Below are 22,734 nucleotides of genomic sequence, written 5' to 3'. Positions count from 1 at the left end.
GATATTTCAGGTCTAAAATTAGAAATGCTCCCTCCCTTGTACTGAAACAGGACTTCTGAGACTAGAATTGGGGCTCAGAGTTTGAGCCCTTGGAAGAGGGGGCAAAGCTCAGTTGCAGGTTTTGAGATGCACTTATTTGACAGGTGACTTTAGTCAGAGACACAGCTTTGAGTCTCTCTATTCAGTGGAGAGGAGTGAGATAGAAGAAAAAGAAATTAATCTGTTTCCTTCTCCTCCTCTCCCTCCAGATAAAACCTTTATATGAGCAGCTGCATGCCTACGTGAGGCACAGGCTGGAGCAGGTCTATGGCCCAGAACTCATCAGCTCAACAGGATGCCTCCCTGCTCATCTGCTCGGTACGAAAATGCAGCCTTATCATGCAAGCCTGACTTGATACACAAGAACAGGCACTTTAAGGCACACAGGAACAGAGTAATCTGCCTGTTTAATCAGTTATTAACAAACAGATTGTAGATAAGGAAAGGTGAGAGGAGAAACAGAGAAGGAAAGCACTCGGCAGAGATGATAGCCTTCTCTGATGGAATGACTGGCTGGGTAGGTGAGGGGAGAGCAGTGGATGTTGTCTACCTAGACTTCAGCAAGGCTTTTGACACTGTCTCCCATAATATCCTCATAGACAAGCTCAGGAAGTGTGGGCTGGATGAGTGGACAGTGAGGTGGATTGAGAACTGGCTGAATGGCAGAGCTCAGAGGGTTGTGATCAGCGGTGCAGAGTCTAGTTGGAGGCCTGTAGCTAGCGGTGTCCCCCAGGGGTCAGTCCTGGGTCCAGTCTTGTTCAACTTCTTCATCAATGACCTGGATGAAGGCACAGAGTGCACCCTCAGCAAGTTTGCTGACGATACAAAACTGGGAGGAGTGGCTGATACACCGGAGGGCTGTGCTGCCATTCAGAGGGACCTGGACAGGCTGGAGAGGTGGGTGGAGAGGAACCTCATGAAGTTCAAGAAAGGCAAGTGCAGGGTCCTGCACCTAGGGAGGAATAACCCCAGGCACCAGTACAGGTTGGGGGTTGACCTGCTGGAAAGCAGCTCTGCGGAGAAGGACCTGGGAGTGCTGGTGGACACCAAGTTAAGCATGAGGCAGCAATGTGCCCTTGTGGCCAAGAAGGCCAATGGTATCCTGGGGTGCATCAGGAAGAGTGTTGCCAGCAGGTCGAGGGGGGTGATTCTCCCCCTCTACTCAGCCCTGGTGAGGCCACATCTGGAGTACTGTGTCCAGTTCTGGGCTCCCCAGTACAAGAGGGATGTGGCACTACTGGAGCAAGTCCAGCGAAGGGCTACAGAGATGATTAGGGGACTGGAGCATCTCTCTTATGAGGAAAGGCTGAGAGAGCTGGGCCTGTTTAGCCCGGAGAAGAGAAGGCTGAGAGGAGATCTTATCAATGTGTACAAGTATCTGAAGGGAGGGTGTCGAGAGGATGGGACCAGACTCTTTTCAGTGGTGCCCAGTGACAGGACGCGAGGCAACGGGCACAAACTGAAACACAGGAAGTTCCATCTGAACATGAGGAAAAACTTTTTCTCTGTGAGGGTGACAGAGCACTGGCACAGGTTTCCCAGAGAGGTAGTGGAGTCTCCTTCTCTGGAGATATTCAAAACCTGCCTAGACGCAATCCTGTGCAACGTGCTCTAGGTGACCCTGCTTGAGCAGGGGGGTTGGACTACATGATCTCCAGAGGTCCCTTCTAACCTCAGCGATTCTGTGATTCTATGAAGGCTAAGGCCCGTTTGGAATTAAATCTGGCGAGAGATGTCAAGGACAGCAAGAAGGGCTTCTTCAAATACATCAGTAGCAAGAGGAAGACTAGGGAAAATGTGGGTCCTTTGCTGAATGGGGTGGGTGCCCTGGTGACGAAGGATGCAGAGAAGGCAGAGTTACTGAATGCCACCTTTGCTTCAGTCTTGACTGCTCAGGCCAGCCCTCAGGAACCCCAGACCCTGGAGGCAAGAGAGAAAGTCTGGAGAAAGGAAGACTTTCCCTTGGTGGAGGAGGATTGGGTTAGAGATCATTTAAGCTAACTTACCACCCACAAATCCATGGGCCCCGATGGGATGCACCCACGAGTGCTGAGGGAGCTGGTGGATGCTATTGCTAGGCCATTCTCCATCATCTTTGAAAGGTCATGGAGAAGAGGAGAGGTGCCTGACGACTGGAAGAAAGCCAATGTCACCCCAGTCTTCAAAAAGGGCAAGAAGGAGGACCCAGGAAACTACAGGCCAGTCAGCCTCACCTGCATCCCTGGAAAGGTGATGGAGCAGCTCATCCTGGAGGCCATCTCCAAGCATGTGGAGGAAAAGAAGGTGATCAGGAGTAGTCAGCATGGCTTCACCAAGGGGAAATCATGCTGAACCAATCTGATAGCCTTCTCTGATGGAATGACTGGCTGGGTAGATGAGGGGAGAGCAGTGGATGTTGTCTACCTAGACTTCAGCAAGGCTTTTGACACTGTCTCCCATAACATCCTCATAGACAAGCTCAGGAAGTGTGGGTTAGATGAATGGACAGTGAACTGGTGGATTGAGAACTGGCTGAATGGCAGAGCTCAGAGGGTTGTGATCAGCGGGGCAGAGTCTAGTTGGAGGCTGTAGCTAGCGGTGTCCCCCAGGGGTCAGTCCTGGGTCCAGTCTTGTTCAACTTCTTCATCAATGACCTGGATGAAGGCACAGAGTGCACCCTCAGCAAGTTTGCTGACGATACAAAACTGGGAGGAGTGGCTGATACCCCAGAGGGCTGTGCTGCCATTCAGAGAGACCTGGACAGGCTGGAGAGGTGGGTGGAGAGGAACCTCCTGAAGTTCAACAAAGGCAAGTGCAGGGTCCTGCACCTAGGGAGGAATAACCCCATGCACCAGTACAGGTTGGGGGTTGACCTGCTGGAAAGCAGCTCTGCGGAGAAGGACCTGGGAGTGTTGGTGGACACCAAGTTGAGCATGAGGCAGCAATGTGCCCTTGTGGCCAAGAAGGCCAATGGTATCCTGGGGTGCATCAGGAAGAGTGTTGCCAGCAGGTCGAGGGGGGTGATTCTCCCCCTCTACTCAGCCCTGGTGAGGCCACATCTGGAGTACTGTGTCCAGTTCTGGGCTCCCCAGTACAAGAGGGATGTGGCACTACTGGAGCAAGTCCAGCGAAGGGCTACAAAGATGATTAGGGGACTGGAGCATCTCTCTTAGGAGGAAAGGCTGAGAGAGCTGGGCCTGTTGAGCCTGGAGAAGAGAAGGCTGAGAGGAGATCTTATCAACGTGTACAAGTATCTGAAGGGAGGGTGTCGAGAGGATGGGACCAGACTCTTTTCAGTGGTGCCCAGTGACAGGACGTGAGGCAACGGGCACAAACTGAAACACAGGAAGTTCCATCTGAACATGAGGAAATACTTTTTCTCTGTGAGGGTGACAGAGCACTGGCACAGGTTTCCCAGAGAGGTAGTGGAGTCTCCTTCTCTGGAGCTGATCTCCAGAGGTCCCTTCCAACCTCAACATTTCTGTGATCCTGTGACACAGGTGCTTAGCAGCAGAGACAGGCAAAGAAGGCAGCTTTACAGATTCTCGTTGGAGTTTGGGGCACCCAAGCACAAAATTACAGTTCATCAGCACTTGGACTAGGACATTTCCCTCCCTTCTGCAGTGCTTTTCTTGCTAAGAAGTGAGAATTTCAGGCAGATTTTTTTACTAAATCCTGTTCTTAGCTCTGGCATTTCATGGCTGCTTTCAAAATATGCAACAGCAAGCTGCCATTACTGTAATATATGAGTACCCTAGCTCAATGACACAGAGTAACAGCATGGATGTTCAGTTTTGAACAGACCTTTAGAAAGGTGATCAGTCCTGAAACTGTATCATACAAACACAGCTTATCTTGGGGAATTAAGGAATCTTTGATCTGACTCTGACCCATGGATGACTTCCCAGAGCTGCTCCCCTCCACTTCAAAGACATTTGGATCAGAACTGTTTAGGCATACAGAAATCCCTGTTTATGATATTACAGAACTTGCAGAATTGTCTGGTACTTTTGAATAATATAAAATCAATTATTTAAAGTATATCTAATGTTTCTCTCTTTTTTCCAAGGTGACATGTGGGGTAGATTTTGGACAAATCTCTATGGCTCGACTGTTCCCTATCCAGCCAAACCAAACATTGATGTAACTGATGCAATGGTTAAAAATGTAAGACGTGATGAAACCATTAGCTATATGCATTATGTAACAAATTTAGATGGTATAAAAACTGCACAGCATGTAAGCCACTTTCTAGAAAATCATAGCTGTCCTAAGGCAGTTAAAGAATTGCTTTCTGCATCCATTTTTGCCCTTCTCCTAAATCTTCATTCATTTTCCACTGTACTTTTTACCTTAACTGTTCATTCTTTCTTCTCCACCCTCTTTGGCTAATCTCAGCTCCAAGTCTATTTTTCTCAGAGACATCTATCCATTAAGAGATATATTGTGTATACATAAATATTTCAGGATTTATGGAGTTGGCTAGAATCAAATATGACCTTTGTCAGCCATTACCACAGTCAAATAGTTTGTCTGTCACAGGGTTTTTTTGCCTGTCTTGTTTATTTGAATACAACTAGGAAACTGCAATCCTGTCTGTTATCTTTTGATAACCGCATAGCACCGTAAGGTCTGTGTTTGAGATCTGTAGAGATAACAACCATGACAGTGCCTTTATCATATCTAGAATGTGGTCGAAGACAACTGGGTGTACATTTGCCTAAACTGTATTCCTTTTACAAAGCAGAACATGATCAATGGGATTTGGTTTCTAAAATGTGATGGTTTACCTAAAACCTACCCTCCATTCACGGGGAGGGCTTCAAATGTTATAGTAGCAGGAGAAGTAATAGCTAAATTTGACTCAAACAGTTTTCACAACTCTGTATTCATCTTATCCCTTTTCTACAGTTTTGATGCCCTTGTAGTCTTCAACTTCTATATACTGAAGCATCACTGTGAGGAAAGGAAGCATTACTTGCAGAGTTTCAGGGCAGACACCTGGATTCATCCTTGTTCATGGATGTGCCTAACGTAGGATTCTCATCCACATTAGCCATCTGGGCTTACTTTACAGTCAGCAGGTTCATGTCACCTAAATCTCTGCAAAAGCTCAGTCGAGTAAATGCAGAGCTCCTGCTATGTAGAATGAAAAAACCCTGCTGAATGACATTTGAAAATGCTCTGGACACTTACGTGTAATTCCAATCTGATAAGCACTCTTACAGATACATTTGCCAGGTTTTATTATTCTGACCCAGATCTCCTCTCACTCATTTGCTAGTAGTGCAACTCCCTCAAACAAGGTGTCCCTGACTGAAGTGGCTGAAGAGAGGATGGAATCCCAGATCTGATGTGTTATTGAGAGGAATACCTTTTTCTTCTTAACCATGTTATCTTTTACTTAGTGCTTCTGTGTTCTGGGTCAGGTGCTATCTGCTGACTGAGTGCAGAAACCTAGTTTATTTGTGGGGAAAAACTTAATTCCAGTTCCTAGTAGTATTTACAAAATTGCCAATGACAGACATTTACTTTCAATAGGTAAGATGTTGATTTGAAGTCATTGAAAGACAAATATGAAATCAACTGTACTGTTCTAAGCCTGTTGCCAGAATAAATCTGATTTAAGGAGTTGTGGGAACAGGCTCCTTACAGAAAAAATGGCTAATGGTGGCACTGTCTGTTTTAGAACTGGGATGCGATGAAAATATTCAAAGCCGCTGAGGCCTTCTTCACCTCCATTGGGCTCTACAATATGACTGAGGGCTTCTGGAATTACTCCATGCTCACAGAGCCAACTGATAACAGGAAGGTTGTTTGCCATCCTACAGCATGGGATATGGGGAAAAAGGACTACAGGTACTGCAATTACTATGACCCTTTCTTATACCATCTCCTAGAATATTCATATTTTTAGTAAAGTTGTGCAGTGGCAAATTGCTGTTTTAAGTTAGTTTTTTTTTTTTCTTTTTTTTGTTTTGCTGGTTAATAAGAGAGGAATGGAAGACAAGAGAGCAGCACAGACCTTGTGGGATTGTAAACCCACAATACTGTGTAACTTCTGTGAAGATCTAAGGACTGTTCTCAAATTTAAGCAGAGAAGTGACTGTCATTTATATAAATTAGAGAAATAATGACTATGTTGTAGGGCTTTAAAATAAGCACAAATGCACATACTTGTTGATACCAGTGGGATTTGTGGAATCCTACACATTCTGCAACAGATCCCTAGACAGTAAGTGAAAAATCTCTTGAGAGCACACTTGCTATCTTTAGTAAATATATCAGAAGTAGTAGACAGATTTCCAGAGTTTTATGAAAAAAGAGTCAATTTAATATTTGGGATAGGAGAGGGACTGCAAGCTCCCACATGATGAAGTATCCTGGGACAAATTCTGTCCCTTCTTGCAATCCCTGCAGTTAATCAAGGGAAGAGGCTGATCCCCAGTAAATCCTTGGTTGAGAGCTGGAAGTGGTCAGCCTCACACCTCACACCTGAGCAATTTAGGGAAGGTGAAAGGAAACCATACTTGGAAAGGAAGAAATAATTTCCTTTATTGAATGGTTCCTGCATGAGGGTAAAATATCAGGAGTCACCAACATACAGTTTTTGACAGTACTATCTGCTTTTTAAGTCTGATAATGGATACTCGCTCCTATATGCACAGTGGGTTTATTTGCCAAGTTTCAGAGTGCATCTGCTTCTTACAAAACAGTGATACTCTCTTACTCCCAGCAAAATTTGAAGTGACTTAAAGCATTTTGCTGAGTTCCTCTCCAAGCCTCACTTGGAGGAGCTATACATCATGGTAGGAGGCGGGTGTTCAGATTTTGTTCAGAATGGGGGGGTATTAGCAAGGTCTCGAGGCTGTTTTGCCTACACAGTTACGGCAGGGGGTAGTTTGGGCAGCAGCCTGGCTGTGCCAGCCTCTCTCCAACTGCAGATGCTTTGTCCTGGAGCACAGGATCAAGATGTGCACCAAAGTGACTATGGACAACTTCCTGACGGCGCATCATGAGATGGGCCACATAGAGTACGACATGGCATACTCTGCCCTGCCTTACCTGCTGAGAAGCGGGGCGAACGAGGGATTCCACGAAGCTGTCGGCGAAATCATGTCACTCTCTGCAGCTACACCTCAGCATTTGAAATCTCTTGGCCTCTTAGAGCCAACTTTCCAAGAGGATGCAGGTAAATAAACCCATAAATATTATATGTTAAAATACAAACACTCACTGTATTTTGTGTCAGTGTAAAGCTGAGTAAGCAATTTAGAGACTTTTGAAAATTCTACCTCACTGACTTATCAGAAATAATACTTCCTTCCCAAATCACATCACAAAGTGAGGAACATTAATTTGTAATGCAGCTGCATAATATATAAACAAATTGCTAGCTCTTCATTACCTTCGGAATGGAACGATTCATTGCAAAAGCTTCATAGTTCACTTAGATGAGCCTCAAATAGTCTTCATTTTCTTTTACATAAAGCCACATGTACCTTTCTCTACCAAGGAATGTATTTAGCAGTTCAAATGAGAGCAAAGCCTTAAGATTTACATCTCTCATTTATGTGGATAATGAGTAGGCAACATAGGTGACATAAGCTCTCATTATAACGCAATTTGTTTGGCTTCTCTGAGTGTGTCCATCGTTATAATGTAATACACCAAAAATTTCAGTACAAAATTTCCCAGACTCTGGACTGGAGGAAAATGAAGCTTAAATGCCAAAGGGATAGATTATTTAACAGGTAGAATTGGATGCAAAAAAAAAAAAAAAAGAGAGAGCTAACAAAATTATATACAATACTTCAGTGATATTTTCTCCTTTTTTTCACTGGTATTCTTCTTTCCATTTTTTTCCTTAGTGAAAACCCATAAATTCAACTGAATGTAAGCATTAGCTGTAAAAGGAAGCAACTTTAGCTCTCTAATCATATACTAATTGCTACCATAACCATTACCTTAACTGCTTCTGTCTTCAGAAACTGAAATCAACTTTCTGCTCAAGCAAGCACTAACGATTGTTGGAACAATGCCTTTTACCTACATGCTGGAGAAGTGGAGGTGGATGGTGTTTAACGGTAATATTACAAAGCAGGAATGGATGAAGCGGTGGTGGGAGATGAAGTAAGTTTGAGAAACGAGGAGCATTTTTGCAGATGATCCTGAAAACCCTTCCTTTCCTAGTTACTCAACATACTGAGGTGCCTGCTCCCCCAGTGCAGGGTCTGTGTCTCAGGGTGTGTCTACAAAGCACAATATAGTGCCAGTGTGGTGCAGGCAAGGTCTCAGAAGCAGTATATCCACATGAGCGCTGTGTTCAGCCTTGGATAACTTACCTTGCTTCTCAGCAGACTTCAGTCCTCACTTCAAATTTCAGCTTCTCCAATGAAGACAGCCTGTGGTTTTTGCATTCAGGTCTCAAGATCAATACTGCTATCCTCCCCGACTCATGCCCCAAGACATCTCAGTAGCTTAATTACAGCCATTCCTTAGGTCCCATCAGGCATATGGTCTGGTTTGTTCTTCACCTCTTAAAGGACAGGTGGAAAGTGAAGTTCATCACACTTGCCAGCCTAAGAAACATAGTTTTAGATCAAATAAATAGCTGACGTGTTTCTCTGCTTCAGTTTTTCTCACCATTTTAGAGTATTTTTGAATGTAAGTTGTCTGAAAGAATCCAGACTGCTTCTTTCCTCCCTTTTACATTGATATTCCTATAGGCCAGGCTTTTTTTCTGCTTCTGGTCTTTTCTAGCTACCACCTTTCTCGTTCAAGAAAATACAGTTCCCTTGGCAAATAACATCCAGAGGTCCTTTTTCAGATGATTTCCGCCAGCTAATCTATTTTCAGCTTCCTGGAGTTCAGAGTTAAAAAACAATTTGCTTTGGATGGGAGGCTGCCATTCCCTGGCAGCTTAACATGGAAGCAAAAAAACACAAAGAAACCAAACAAGCCCCACACTGAAAATGGAGCCTCCATCAGCAAACAAAATCTGTAATAAAACCTGATATAAAGAAGTGTCCTGAATCACTGTAAAAATCAGTCAGCTTCCATTTATTGAAAAGTAGCAGAGATGTCAGAAATAGAGAATGACAAGCTGTTCAGGGAAGCTTACCGCATCTGTTATAGTGGCACTGCAAAGCTCTCTGCTGGACTAAGATGTTGTCGTACAGGTTTATGGACAAAATTTTTCCATGTAAGCTTATTACCACTCTCAGAAATTGGGGCATGTGTTTGTTTGCATAGTACTGTTCAGGAGACAAGCTCTTGGGAGAGGAAAAAAAATGAAACCTCATCCCCAGCCCAGTGATACAGCAGATCATACACCTTTTGGTTCATCTAATCCCTGCCTGCAGTTACCCAGCACACAAACACTAACGTTATTCTCTGACCTTGGGATGGCCCAAGGCAGGTATGTGAAGCTCATGTCTTGTAGGATATTTCACACCACCAATTACTCCCTGCACACCTTGCTATAATACAAATCCTTTCTTTGTGCTATCGGTTTCAACACAGCTTCTTCTCTGTGATCTCCAGCTGTGGATCAGTACTCATTTAGGGTTACTGAGAGCTGTCTTTTTTTTTTTCAGTTGGAAGTGAAAGAGGTGCCCATACACATCAGACTTCATAGAGGAAAAGCAAAGTCAGATGATTTCTTTTCTCATTAACTATTAACGAAAATCCTGTGTTTTTTCCTTCCTCCATCACCAGGAGAGAAATAGTTGGCGTGGTCGAACCAGTCCCTCATGACGAAACCTATTGTGACCCTGCAGCACTCTTTCATGTGGCCAATGATTACTCCTTCATAAGGTAGCATCATCCTTGCTCAATGTTTAATTATGACTTACACTTTTGGGTACAGAAGAAGCACTGACTACCTAAAACACCGACTGGAGAATCTTAGGACGCAATCTTATTTTGTTTAAAGTCCTGACTGAAGGCCATGGATTTCAGTGGAAGTTTTCCTATGGACATCTGGGGCTCCTCTATAGCAATCCCTGAGCAGCTGGGAGGCTGCTAAGCTTCTTGTTGAGCAAAGAAATTTTCTACTGTCATCAAACTAGTGGGAGGACATCTGTTACCTGTATGAGGTTGCTACCTCAAGGGGAGACAACATGCACCATACCACTGTCATGTGGGCCACGCACATGCAGCCCTTAAGCAACTGACTCTGGAGGTGCCTCCATGTCCCAGCCACTTTGTCCTAGTGGTCTCCACCGGCGTGGAGAGCTGGGCCGTAACAACCTCATTCACTCCTGATTTATGTGGCAGCAAACAGATTTTTGGCTCTTCTGCTGCATTTGAGCTTGGCATTTTGTTAAAACTAAGTTAGTGCAGCCTGTAAATAGCAGCTGGTCTCCCACCCTGACGTGTAGTTTCCCAAGGAGAAATGCTAACTGATATAGCAAAGCTTTCCAAAGGTCAAGGGCTTGGGGTTTTCCCCGACAGATAACTAACAAAACATGTAATTTTGTTCTCCTTGCCTTTCCTTTAGATACTACACCCGGACCATTTATCAGTTCCAGTTTCAGGAAGCACTTTGCAAGGCAGCTAAACATACTGGCCCTCTTCACACATGCGACATTACCAATTCCACAGCAGCTGGTCAGAATTTGAGGTAACAAAGCAGATTTCTTGTAAATCAGGGTATAACAAAGCCTTCTTCATCCTTGAAAGCTACTGGAGTCAATGAGGTTACACTGAGAATGAACTTGTCTTGAAACCATATTTTTTGGCTTGAAAGCATGTATTGTCTCAGGTTTTTTTGGCAAGATGACTAAATTGATATCATCTGAGGATCTAGCCATTAAAGGTTAATCTCCTGTTAATGAGAAAATAATTTTTTTTTAAATAAGAATGATGGGACGAAGGAGGGAATTCAGAAGCAAAAAGTCTTTTGATACTGATTACAGATTATTTTGCTATTGTCTAGATGGAACACGCAAATAACATAAATTATCTCTCCTTCCTACACAGACAAATGCTTGAATTAGGCAGATCGAAGCCCTGGACTCAAGCACTAGAAAACATAACAGGAGAGAAGTATATGAATGCAACGCCCTTGCTCCACTACTTCGAACCTTTATTTAATTGGCTGCAAAAAAACAATTCTGGCAGACCTGTTGGTTGGAATACAGCTTGGACTCCATGTATGTACTGTTTGTAGGTGAATTAAAAATGCCTGTTAGTCCTTACAACTCTTGACTAGCAAAGTCACCTTCTCTTGCAGCTATTAAAGTCTCTTCTCTGTAGGAAAACAGGGGTAAGGGAAATGCACACTCAGCAGTAAGTTTTACTCCTAGGCATGCAAACTGGCTTCCTCACGGCCAAAGCTGGAGAAGTCAGCATGCATGGGATTTGTCACAGCCTCACCCAATTTTCAGAAATTAAGTTTCTTTTTTCTGCAGCGGTAGCACTAAAAACGTGGGACAGATATGCAGAAGGAAGAAAGACTGGAGGCTTGGACTTGTAAGGCACTAATCACTTTAGCTATGTCAGCATGACACTTGCCTGAGACTGGCGTGCCTGTTCTGGAGACACCAGCTTCATGTAGGTGCCACATAGCCTGTGAGCCAGAGGGATTGCCAGAGCTGGGGGGAGCAGGAGCAAACCAGTATCGGAAAATTAGTGCTATTTCATTTGTTCTCATTTGCTATTCAAAGAAAGGAGCTCAAGGGGAGGAAAAGGAGGAGGCAGGGGAAAAATGCATTTTTGAGCCTATTACTATGACAGGGGGTGTTGAACCACACAAGTTATATACCCATGGTCACTGTTAGTACTGGAAAGTGCAGTAAATCTTGTGTTGCTGTGTCTGAATCTAATGGTGAGGTCCACCTGGCCAGACACCAGCATCTACATCTGAGCTGTTCTTTCTCCATGGAGGGAAAGAGGCATTTCCTTCAGGAGATGTCTAAAGGCCAGAGGACTGTGATCTAGATGTGCTCTTTCTTTCTTTCTGTCAACTCCAAAGCAAGACTTGGTTGCCTGATGGCTCAGATGTAGATGTTTACAGTAGGGATGGCTGAAGTGAAGCAAGATAAATTCCACCCAGCCAGCCCAGGGAAAGCAGGTGAAGAAAATCTGGCTGCCCCAGTGTTACCCAGGGACTAACTTTGTCACTGCAGTTCTGATATGGCCCTTGCTTCTCTTTAAAACAGATTCTGACAATGCCATCAAAGTACGCATCAGCCTGAAAGCAGCACTGGGGGACCAGGCGGTAAGTACGTTTGCACTGTGACAGTCTGTGTATCGCTCGAGCAATAGAGACATTATATGAATGGCTCTTGGAAAATAAGGCAAGGTATAGCTGAGTTTTGTGTCTGAGGAGTGGCATCAACTAAGATGAAGCATTATCACATAAAAGATGTCTTGTCTAAGCTCGTGGTCAAGACTCCCTTTACAGTTAGTGGACAGACCTCTCCAGTGGGTCATCTGATCCATTTTAAGAAAGATGGCTTAAACAGATGAGCTGAGTTATTCTGTGGAGGTGCCTATCACTTTTCATCTGCTACTGGACAAACCTAGAGGTATGGCTTGGGGGGGCCTGTGTACCTGAAAAGTACTATATTTTGCCCATCTGTACTGATGTATCTAAACGAAAGATGAAGCCTTTACCCACACATTTTTTCCTAATTTTCATCATCATGGCTATGGTGGCTGCCTTCAGAAGTCACTGTTAGAGTAGATGCTTCACATTTAAATGTGGAGTTAAAACAGAGGGGTTGAATCCCACCCCATATTCTCAAATGCTCTTGGTTTCACATTGAAACACTTCTGTCAGCATTCTTTTGTAGGTGTTTGCTTATTTGCTGTAATCTTTCCCAGCCCAGATAAATTCTGCTCTCTCTCTGCAATCCAAGCCTTATGCAGAGATATCTTTATTATTCAGATTGTGGGGGGCAGTGCAGTAAACGCTGTGCTGCTTCAATTTCAGATGAAAAGATGGGCTTTCGTTCCCAAGAGCTTGTGTACTTCCCCCAATTATGCCAGCTGGCCCAATAAAATATATTACAGCTACCCACAAAACTCATCAAGGCAAAAGAAGGCTTTTAAGATTTTAAACAGAGCATTGACTTAGCCCATCTGTTTAACCCAGACACTTGGTTAAAAATTTGCTCATTATTCTAGCTGTGTCTCTTTATGCTAATCTCACGGAGGCAGCATAGAAGGCTTAAGAGCAGACACTTTGTTCCTGTTAATAGTTGTTTTCACCTTGCAGAACATCAGTAATTTTCCAAGAATGAGTATGTCATCAGGCAGGTCATTTAGATCCGTGTGTAGAAGCCTATTGGACTATCAAGGACATGATACTATGGGCTTATTTTTCATATGAATTGATTCTCTCAATTCTATCACTCTCTCCCATGCAAGCCCTAGTGGCGTGTTATTGCTTTCTAGACCGCTGAGTCGAGTTAGATACAATTCAAAACTGATATCAACAGCAGGGAAAGGTTCCATATTACAACACATTTATTAGTCATTATGGTTAATGTTTAGCTTAATACCATTTTTATGCCTGCCTTTTGCCATCATAGTCTTTTGTTGAGCAACTGTAAAACAATCTCATACAGATTACTTAATTTGAATTATTTTATGGGCAATAGGTTCCTAAACTTTGAAGCGGAAGCCATGCATTTTCCTCTCAAAACCAGTCCACACCTCCAAATTGCAAGGAACCTTTTCCATTCTGTGGCTCTCTCCCTTGCTACCAATTTTTCTTAAGCTGAGCTCCCAGGGACATGATTCTGAATTGCTGGTATGCCAGCAGCGCGTAATGGTACATGCACAAATTGGCATAGAGAAAAGGCGGGGAAATCCTCAGGCAGGACTCTCAGCTTGGGTACACAGAGATATGTTTTGGCTGCTTTATCTGCTCACAGCGCACAAAAGCCATGAATCCAGTGCAACTGTTTGTTTAAGGTGTATTTAGAGTTGCTTTGCATGATTAGAACAGCAGAAAGCATTCTGAGTATGCCAGCAAATCTTTTCTTATATCTGCTCTTCAGCATTGGTTAGACTGGAAAGGGGAAATCACCCCTCTTATTCAGAGAGGGAGCTTCATTTGGAGGGGCTGCTGCAGCTCACGCAGGCAGGCTGGAGCTAGCTCTCAGCTGCATGCCTTGGATATTAGCAGCAGGGTAATTTCAACAGCACAAAGTTCTGGCAAATTAAGCACCAGGATTCATGGGCGGGCTTGTGCCAGCTGTGCTGGAGCATGCTCTGCCGCAATTACCCTGCTAGTCGTTCTCAGGCTGACGAGATTAAAGCTGCAGCCTTATTTCTGGCTGTTACACAGGCATATGATCACCAGCTGACGAGGCTGAAACACCCACAGCTTTGCTCCAGCTGGGTCTTTGTGAAAGTGCCCTCCTAAAGGCAAGTGTTAAAAGACCCCTAGCGAACCCCTTAGTGTCTACCTTGTTTAAAATAAAGGGTTGCAGGAAGGGAAATCCCTTCGGCGCCATTTGAAAATGGGAACCCTTTGCAAACATTAACTCACAAAATCCCCACTAGGTCAATGTCATGTGTGTGATCACGTTGTAAAAGGCTGGCACACGAGGTGTTTGGGAATGGAGAGCAGTCAAACTTCGGGCATTTGGATGTATTTTAAAATGGAAAATCTTTTTAGAATTAGAGGCCAGACTTGCACCATCTTTCAAGTTACACATGGGATCTTGGTGGGAACATGCTGCAACAGAGCACAGCCACTCAGCAAAGTTCATTTCACTCTGAAAGCAAAGCAGCCTCTGTGACAACTACCACCAAGTTAGATTTTGGAGATGCCTAGGGAAAGCATGTGGGTACTCATTACTCAAATACAGATCGGAAGCCAGCCAGGTACTTCCCATCCACACTTCTATTACGCCCAGTAACATTGTTTATAAAGACGCTTGAGAGGCACACTGGCAATTAAAATGCATTACACTTAAAAAGACAAAATATATGCTACGCAAACAAAGAAATGATTAAAGAGACAATGGAGCTGCTAAATACAGAAAACAGCAGTTGAAGAATCAAACTCAGTTACCTGCTGGTAAAAAAAAAAATGCCCTCCAGAGCCTAAAGGCATTGGGGATAAGTGAAAAATTGGAAAAACCCCTCAATTGCATAATAGGCTATGATGGTGAACACTGCCAGCTGCCGGAGAAAATAGTGGTAACGCTCAAAAGTGCTTCAGCACAGGGCTTTGTCTGACATCTGTTAAGCAAAACAAAGCACAGTGCATTTGCCAGGGCAAAGCAGACTTACAGCTTTAATCTTCGCTAATGGGAAAAGCCGGACCTGGCACAGTCCCTGGCCTCTGGGACCAGAGTGGGGGGCTGTCAGCTAGGAGAGATGCTGAGTCACCTGCCCACTCTCTGGGGGCCTGACCCAACACAGACTGGCAAAAATGGCTTCATTTTATTCTTTCCTCCTGTGTATTTCTGTATCTTCATTTTACACCGGTCTCACTAGGATGACAGAGTTGAAAAATGTAGCTGGATTTTTATAACAGCGATTACAACAGAGTTGTCTTCTGCCACACCTACCAGAATGGTACCTGAGAAAGTCAGAAACCATGTAAAACTATTACCAGCAAGAACATTTACAGGCATTCCTGCTAAAGAACCATAAATGCAATCAAATCTAGGCCCTCAGGGGATAAAAAAAATGACTACAGAGTTCAGAAAGGAGTTTTCCCTCTGTGCACACACAATGTTACACAATGGGCTAGGGTGCATTATCAGCTCCTGCAGTGGTTTTTGCACCCCGTACAGCTTTCCCTACCGTCCCCAGAGAAGCTGTTTTTGATTTTTGTGTTCCACTGTAGATGACTGTGGACTCATAAGGCAGGCCACTATGAACTTGCACAGATACAGTTCATTTTTTATATCGCCTGTCCAGGGAAAAACAACAAACACATGCCTACAGCAGAAATACTGATACAAGGAGCTCTAATCCAAAAAAACAAACCAAAACACAAATAAAACAAAAATCCTAACTCCTCAAGCAAACGAATGAGCCATCTTTTTGCACAAAACCAGTTCCCCCAAGGAAGTTTCTCCTCCCATAAAGGACAGGTCTACAAATAAAATTATGTAATTTTAAACAATATCTAAATTACAAAATCTTTAGACTTCAAACAAAAGGTACAATAATTAGTAGGAATAATGCCTGAGTAGAAATCCCCTAAGAATGATGATTTGACCTCGGGATCAGCTTTCCATTTTTTGAACAAAGCAGACCCCTTTCAAACTATACAAGCTCTTGTACTGAAGTGGGATAACTACTCCTAATGCCTTTTATGTGATTCTCTGCAGCTGCCAGCCAAGCTGACAAAAAGCTTGCTCTGATGAAAGCCCCAAAAGTCAGAGCCTTGAATAAGTGAAAACAACTGTGGGTACTGCAGCCTCTGCAGTGCCAGGAACAGGAGCTGGCTGCTGGGGCTGTTCTGGGGTACCTCCTCCAGCAGCAGCAGCAGCAGCAGCAGCAGCTCCATCCTTTTGCCCCCGCAGAAGTGGCTGCTCCCTGGGGCAGGTGGGCAACTTCACACCCAGACACCCCCAGGCAGAAGTAGCTGCTGGGCCTCACACCCGCTGGCTTTAAGGGATTTCCCTGTCTTTGTCTCAGTGCTTCCTGCCCCGGCTGGTGGCTGGAGGTCACCAGCTTTGCAGCAGCAGTGGCGGAAGCAGCTGTGTGCCAGCATGGTGGCTTTCCTGGCTCACGGCCTGAGCTATCAGCTCATGCTGCTGCTGAATTTCAAAATATGGGCACTGTTATCATGGTGACCACTTTATTATCCTCTCTTTAAAGCTCAGACCATGATTTGCAGCGAGTGTGACAGGGCAAGTATTGCTTCTGCTGCCTCTGCTGTGTGCCAGGTAGGGAGATGGGCTGGGACTGAGCATCTTCAGCAGCCCCACTTAAAGACACCAGACAGTGCGGAGGGCCACAAAATGCACTGCCTGGCACTGGGAGTGGCTGCTTGGTTTTCCTCCTGCAGAGCTCCCAGCCTAATGGACCTAAAAGCCTTCAGGAGGTTCCTGAAGCACTATCAGAGCACAAATAAATAATACTGAAGTACATGCCAAGCATTGGAATTACTATTTCTTTTAAGAATGATTTCTTAGTGTCAGCTAATTTGCCGTATAGTTATTATCTCTGATGGAAATATCTTGTGCTGTTTTTGCAGTATGACTGGGATACAAGTGAGCTCTTCTTATTCAAGTCATCTATTGCCTATGCTATGAGAAAATATTTCTCAGAGGTGAAGCATGAAGAAGTTGACTTCCAGTGAGTTGCTTGCTTAACTATTGTTTCTGGTTCACTAGCAATGTGAGTTGGTGGAATTAAGTGTGTCTTCTGTTAAGTGTAGCAGGGATGGTGATAACAAACAATGTCAAACATTGGCTGGTTGCAAAAGGTAGGGTGCCAGGTTCGTTACATGTTGTCTTTTTTCTTTGTTAACAAGTCTGAAGTTTAGGAATAGCTGTGCCGAAGTTACGAAACTCCAGCATACCCAGAAGGCTTTGTCTCCTTCTACTTAGCAGTGATGAAATTAAGCCTAGAGAATTTCTGCTGATATCTACATGGGAATATCAGGGAAGATGCATCAGTTAGAAGTAAAAGTTCTAATAGTGTACACGTATGATACTGAATATCTAAGGGGTTTTAGGCCCTGGAAAGATGAACTAGTTGATCATCACACACTGAAATTCCATGCAGGCAAACTAATCTTATCTAAGTTTACTTGCAAACATAAAATCTATCAAACAAAATTGATTTTAGTATGAAAAAATGCCATTTTTGTTAGGTCTCTTGGATAATTTTCAGAAGCTATCTTCTTAAACTATGTGATACTGCTTTATAGAACATCTATCATGTAATGTCTAGGATCTATTCCCAGCAGAACAAAAGGAAGAAGGATTATTTTTTCACTAGATATCTCATACATTATGTCATACATGACCCCGCTCCAAACACTCAAAAGGGAATTCCTCTGTCCCATAGCGGATTATGTGCCTTGGAAAGTTTTGCCAAGGATTGTCTTAGATATGGGGTAGATGCTCTCTATTTAAAATTACTTATCAGCACATACAAAAAAGAAATTCTGATAGGAAAATTGATCTTATTTCCAAACTGAGTTCACAAAAAACATCCGCTCAGTGCAAAGTATCCCTCCAACGCCACTTGTCAAATATAACTGTTCACTTGCCTGATTTAGAGCTAATGGCACCTTGACAATCAAGAAACTTTTCTCTTCTGTTTCTCACTCAGGATTTCAGACATCCATGTCAGGGAGGAGACACGAAGGATCTCCTTCTACTTTACTGTCAGCATGCCAGGTAATGTCAGTGACATTGTTCCCAGAGCTGATGTGGAGAGTGCCATCAGGTGAGATTTTGCTTTCTGGGAGAAAAACTTGTAAGGAGGGAAGGAAAATCTGTGTTCACATTAGCTGAAGCAGAAGGGGTGATAAGAAAGTGAGCTATGCAGCTAACATGGAAATATTAGGATGGGAGAAACTGTTATGACAGAAAGAAAACAATCCATCTATCTGATGGTGTCTTGGACAGCAGCCAATGTAAAATGCTTCAGGGGGCTTGTAAAACTGTCATAACACACTTGATTGCTTCATACTTTGCCAGGAAATATTATTGATCAAACTTAAACAGGAACTATCTTATATTCTGAAATTCAGGGCACAGTAATTGTCTGTGCATGTGCATGAATGTACATGTGTATGTGAGTTTTTCTTCATCTCATTAGTGAAAATTCAGTGCAAGAATTATTTCTAGCAGGGACTCCTGAATGATACATTAGAAAGAAAGCCAGACATGTTTGATTATACAGAAAGGAAGAGGTCAGAGAATAAGCTAGTTCCCAGTTATGGGTCAATGAAGAGCTCTTTTATACCACAATATGACACCACTGTAAGTTATCACTGTAGAAATGATTGGTAAAACTGTAAGTCTTCAGATGGTCATGGATAATGTAGACTGGACTGGGCATGAATCTAAAAGTAGCAGCAACAACATGAGATGGGGTTGAAGAAGTTATCGGAGAAATTGGTGAGCCAAGGGAGAATATGGCTATGAAAGTCATTGAAAGTTCATATGAAAGTCATATGAACTCAACAGCAAAAGCAGAAGTTCAGGGAAAACAAGACACAGAAAAGACTCCAGGGAAAGTGTTTTCAGTGAAGTGAAAAAGACAAGAATGAAGATTGTGGGAGACTGTAGGAGGGAAACAGGTAAGAGGAAGTCAAGATGTGGTTTTCCATTATATATCCAAGAAACTTATGCATAAAGAGAATGAGGAGCAAAATGCAGACAGTGAGATCAGAAGGCTGTTTGCCTCATTTGGATAAGCTGTACTGGGTATAAGAGCTTGTACAGTATCTGAACATGTCACTTCAGCTGCAAAAGAATGAGGGTTTGGATTACAGTCCATGTCACCGCCACCCCAGGACGGGAAGAATATGGGTTTAGCAGTATTTGCTGAACAGCCTTTTAAGCTGAGCGGTTCAGAGGAAGCTTGGCATCCTGGAGAGTTAAAAAAAAACGTGAAAATTTTTTCTTTCCTTTCGGTAAACATATGTAATGCTTTGAATTTGCTCTTGATGGCAGGATGTCTCGGGGACGGATCAGCGAGGCTTTCAAACTGGACGATAACACGCTGGAGTTTGTGGGCATACTTCCAACCCTGGCTGCACCTTATGAACCACCAGTCACTATCTGGTTAATTATATTTGGGGTGGTCATTAGCCTGGTTGTCATTGGAGTTATTGTCTTGATCATCACTGGACAGAGAGATCGAAGAAAGTGAGTAGTATTTTTGATACTGTGATCATGACTGTTGAAGAAGTCCAAATGATTGAATCGTCAGGGAGCTTACAAATAGGCTGCCAAATCTAACTGAAGCAAGTTAAGGAACTACTGCTTATTATTCCCTGTCCCTCCACCCCATCCTCAGTAATGGCCAAAGGTACAGCTCCCTGCCTTTCAGACGCTCCAGTGCAACACACTGCATCAGCATCTTAGTGCAATTTCCCCTTCATCAGCAGTTTAAACAAGGCAGCCGGACTCTGTGGCTGCAGAGAGCTGTGGCATGGGCAGGCTTCTGCCAGCACTGCAGCAAGGTTGATGGAGCACTGCTGGGAGCACAATACCCTCTCCAACAGCAGAATTTGCCCATGTTCGTCAGCACCTGCAGTCTTCAATTACCGTGGTAGAGGTTGTTCAGGAATGTCATTTTCCTTAAATATTATTGCACTGACACCAATATAGTTCGGCTGGTTTTCTACATCTCACAGTTAATGAAGTTTCTGAAATGTAGTGGGTTTGCTAAAGCTTCCCTTAAAACCAACACAATTCATTTTGGTATAACTGTTCCCAATTAAGAACAGTATTATTTACAATAGCTTCTTTTTGGGATACAGAAGGACTTGAACAGAACAGGGGCTTCTAATATAAAAAGAATTTTTGTTACAGGAGGGAGAGAGAAAAAGCAAGCGAAGCAGGATCAGACTTCTCAGTGAACCCCTACCGTGAAGAGGGAGAAAACAACTTGGGTTTTGAACTATCGGAACAGACTCAGACAACATTTTAGAAGACATGCATGAACTAAGGATTTCTCATTTTTTTCTTTTCACTTTTAATAATGGTGCCTAGAAAGGACCAAAACAATAATAGATGTCATCAAACATGATGGGTTCTGGTATGCTATGAATCTACTCATTCACAAGCAACAGCAGCTCCTTGTCATTTGCTGTTTGTGTTAACTAGATAATGTACAAAAATGCAAGACATAAATGCCCTGTGGCTTTTCTATGAATTATGCATATCATAACACATACTGCTTGTGCTGCTCTTCATAAACCTGCTATATCCAATTTCTCTTTTCTTCCTCTGTAATGAGGGACAAAATCTTGGAAGTATAAAGTCGTAATTAGATCAAGACAGGCATAAGAATAACTCACATACTCCTGAGGCCCACGAGGAACATCTTGATCTTTCTGGATGGAGAGCTTAAAACTATATCTATTAGGAAAAAACTGACCACTGGAAGAACATTTGTGATGAAGAACTCAATTTGATATGAAGTAACTGCAATTTTTGCACTTTCAGGAAATCTGAATCAATCCAAAATGAGTACTGAATGAAGACAAACAAGCACCAGAACTTTGTTAGAAATTTGTAAAATAAGTTATTTTTCCAACTGGTTGCTTGACAAGTTTTGTAGAGACCAAATAGCACAGTCTCCCTCCAAAAAAAAAAGAAAAGAAAACCAACAAAAAACCCCCTCTGTGTTACATTGTCATCTAAAAATGGAATAAACTTCCTTAATACTAAATAATTACAGTTGGTTTTTTTCCATATTTCAACTATTGCCTTTACTATTGGACATACTACAAATTAGGTCCTAAGCTCATGAGAAGAATTTACGTAGTGTATGTGTGGGTCTATAAATTGCTGTCCACAGATTAGTTTTTGACATAATTTTATTGAATAGTGTAGGGGAGTTTATTTTTTTATATGTGTGTGTGCCTGTGGGTTTGCGCATGTGTATGTACAAATACATAAAAAGAAAGAAAACACACCAAGAGCTGGCTAGAAAACAAGATTTCTGTTTCACAGAAAAAATTGAACATTTCAGCATTTTGCACTGCTACAAAGTTCAGAGATCTCAAAAACCCAGAACAAAGCAAATCAAGAAAAAAAGATCCTCTCTTCTCCTTCCCTCTGCCCAAAATGAGTATAAAAGCTTTGCCTCCTATGTTGAGCATCTGGTCTGTATGCTTTTAGTTAGGTAAGATGAATCCCCTGTAGTGTTTTACTAAGTAGGGTGTCATGTCATTACCACTTGTCCTAGAGTCTCCTTTTGATATCTTTGCACCCAATACCATTGTCCTGCATCTGCCTCTAGTCTTTGCTTTCATCAGCCAATACATTTTATGCAAACTCTCAGGAGTGTAGCATGCACTTCATGCTGAAAATTCACAGAACAATGCGACAATTTGCAAGAAAGGCCAGTTGCAAATCGGCAATTTCAGCACCTCTCTGTAACCAGCCATAAAATGTTCTCAGTGTTAAATGTAAAAGCTCCAAATCATGGAAAAGCTAAGTATAAAATTTAATGTTGTCACTAAATTCTGAGAACCTGAATGTGGACTCTTTCTGCCATGCAATGAGATCCTGAAAAAGGTCTAGCCCTCTCTCTGCTATGTGTTGTCAGTGCAGAAGGCATAAAGATGTACAAAATATCCTTTGACACAACATAAAATGGGGTTACTGCACTGTAGGGAAACCAATGATCAGTGTCCATGTGAAATCCTGCCCATCAGGAACAAAATCTTGTACTCTACAAAACAGAAAGATTGCAGAGCGTCTTAACAAGCAAAGGCAGGTTGGAAAAGATACACAGTCTGATGTTTGCTTCCGCACTTCAAAATTCTGATACAAGCATTGGCCAAATCAGTTTTGCTGTGTTCCTCTCTACTTCATTCTGCCGGATTCAAGCAGATGGTGTTGGCTTGTCTTGCTCGGCTTTTCATCCAAGGTATTAAGACATCAGACCTTGTCATGTGGAGAAGCCACTGTCACAGCTACTATCAGAAACCTTGGGGTGGAATTTAGATACCTAAGCATAGACATCTAGTATTACTTTAGATGCTCTAATGTATCCTGCCCAGTCTCCAGCTGCTCTTGGAGTGGTGACAGTGGA

At 43.1% G+C, this 22,734-nt stretch overlaps 1 protein-coding gene across 1 annotated transcript; it reads left to right on the top strand.

The window, feature by feature from the left end:
- The first annotated feature begins 290 nt into the window (after positions 1–290).
- ACE2 (angiotensin converting enzyme 2) lies at positions 291–21,335 on the top strand. The gene is made up of 13 exons (XM_013950282.2): positions 291–357; positions 4,088–4,185; positions 5,708–5,877; positions 6,984–7,210; positions 8,007–8,151; positions 9,739–9,837; positions 10,523–10,645; positions 11,005–11,177; positions 12,186–12,244; positions 17,201–17,301; positions 18,286–18,402; positions 19,638–19,832; positions 20,502–21,335. Exons 2-13 carry the CDS (start codon positions 4,093–4,095, stop codon positions 20,617–20,619), a joined length of 1,620 nt encoding a protein of 539 aa, XP_013805736.2. The 5' UTR covers positions 291–357; positions 4,088–4,092; the 3' UTR covers positions 20,620–21,335.
- Positions 21,336–22,734: the final 1,399 nt, after the last annotated feature.

The sequence above is a fragment of the Apteryx mantelli genome, chromosome 1 (genome assembly GCF_036417845.1).
Source record: "Apteryx mantelli isolate bAptMan1 chromosome 1, bAptMan1.hap1, whole genome shotgun sequence".
Taxonomy (NCBI): domain Eukaryota; kingdom Metazoa; phylum Chordata; class Aves; order Apterygiformes; family Apterygidae; genus Apteryx; species Apteryx mantelli.
The sequence above is the reverse complement of the archived record's forward strand: the minus strand, read 5'-3'. Positions and strand labels throughout refer to the sequence as shown.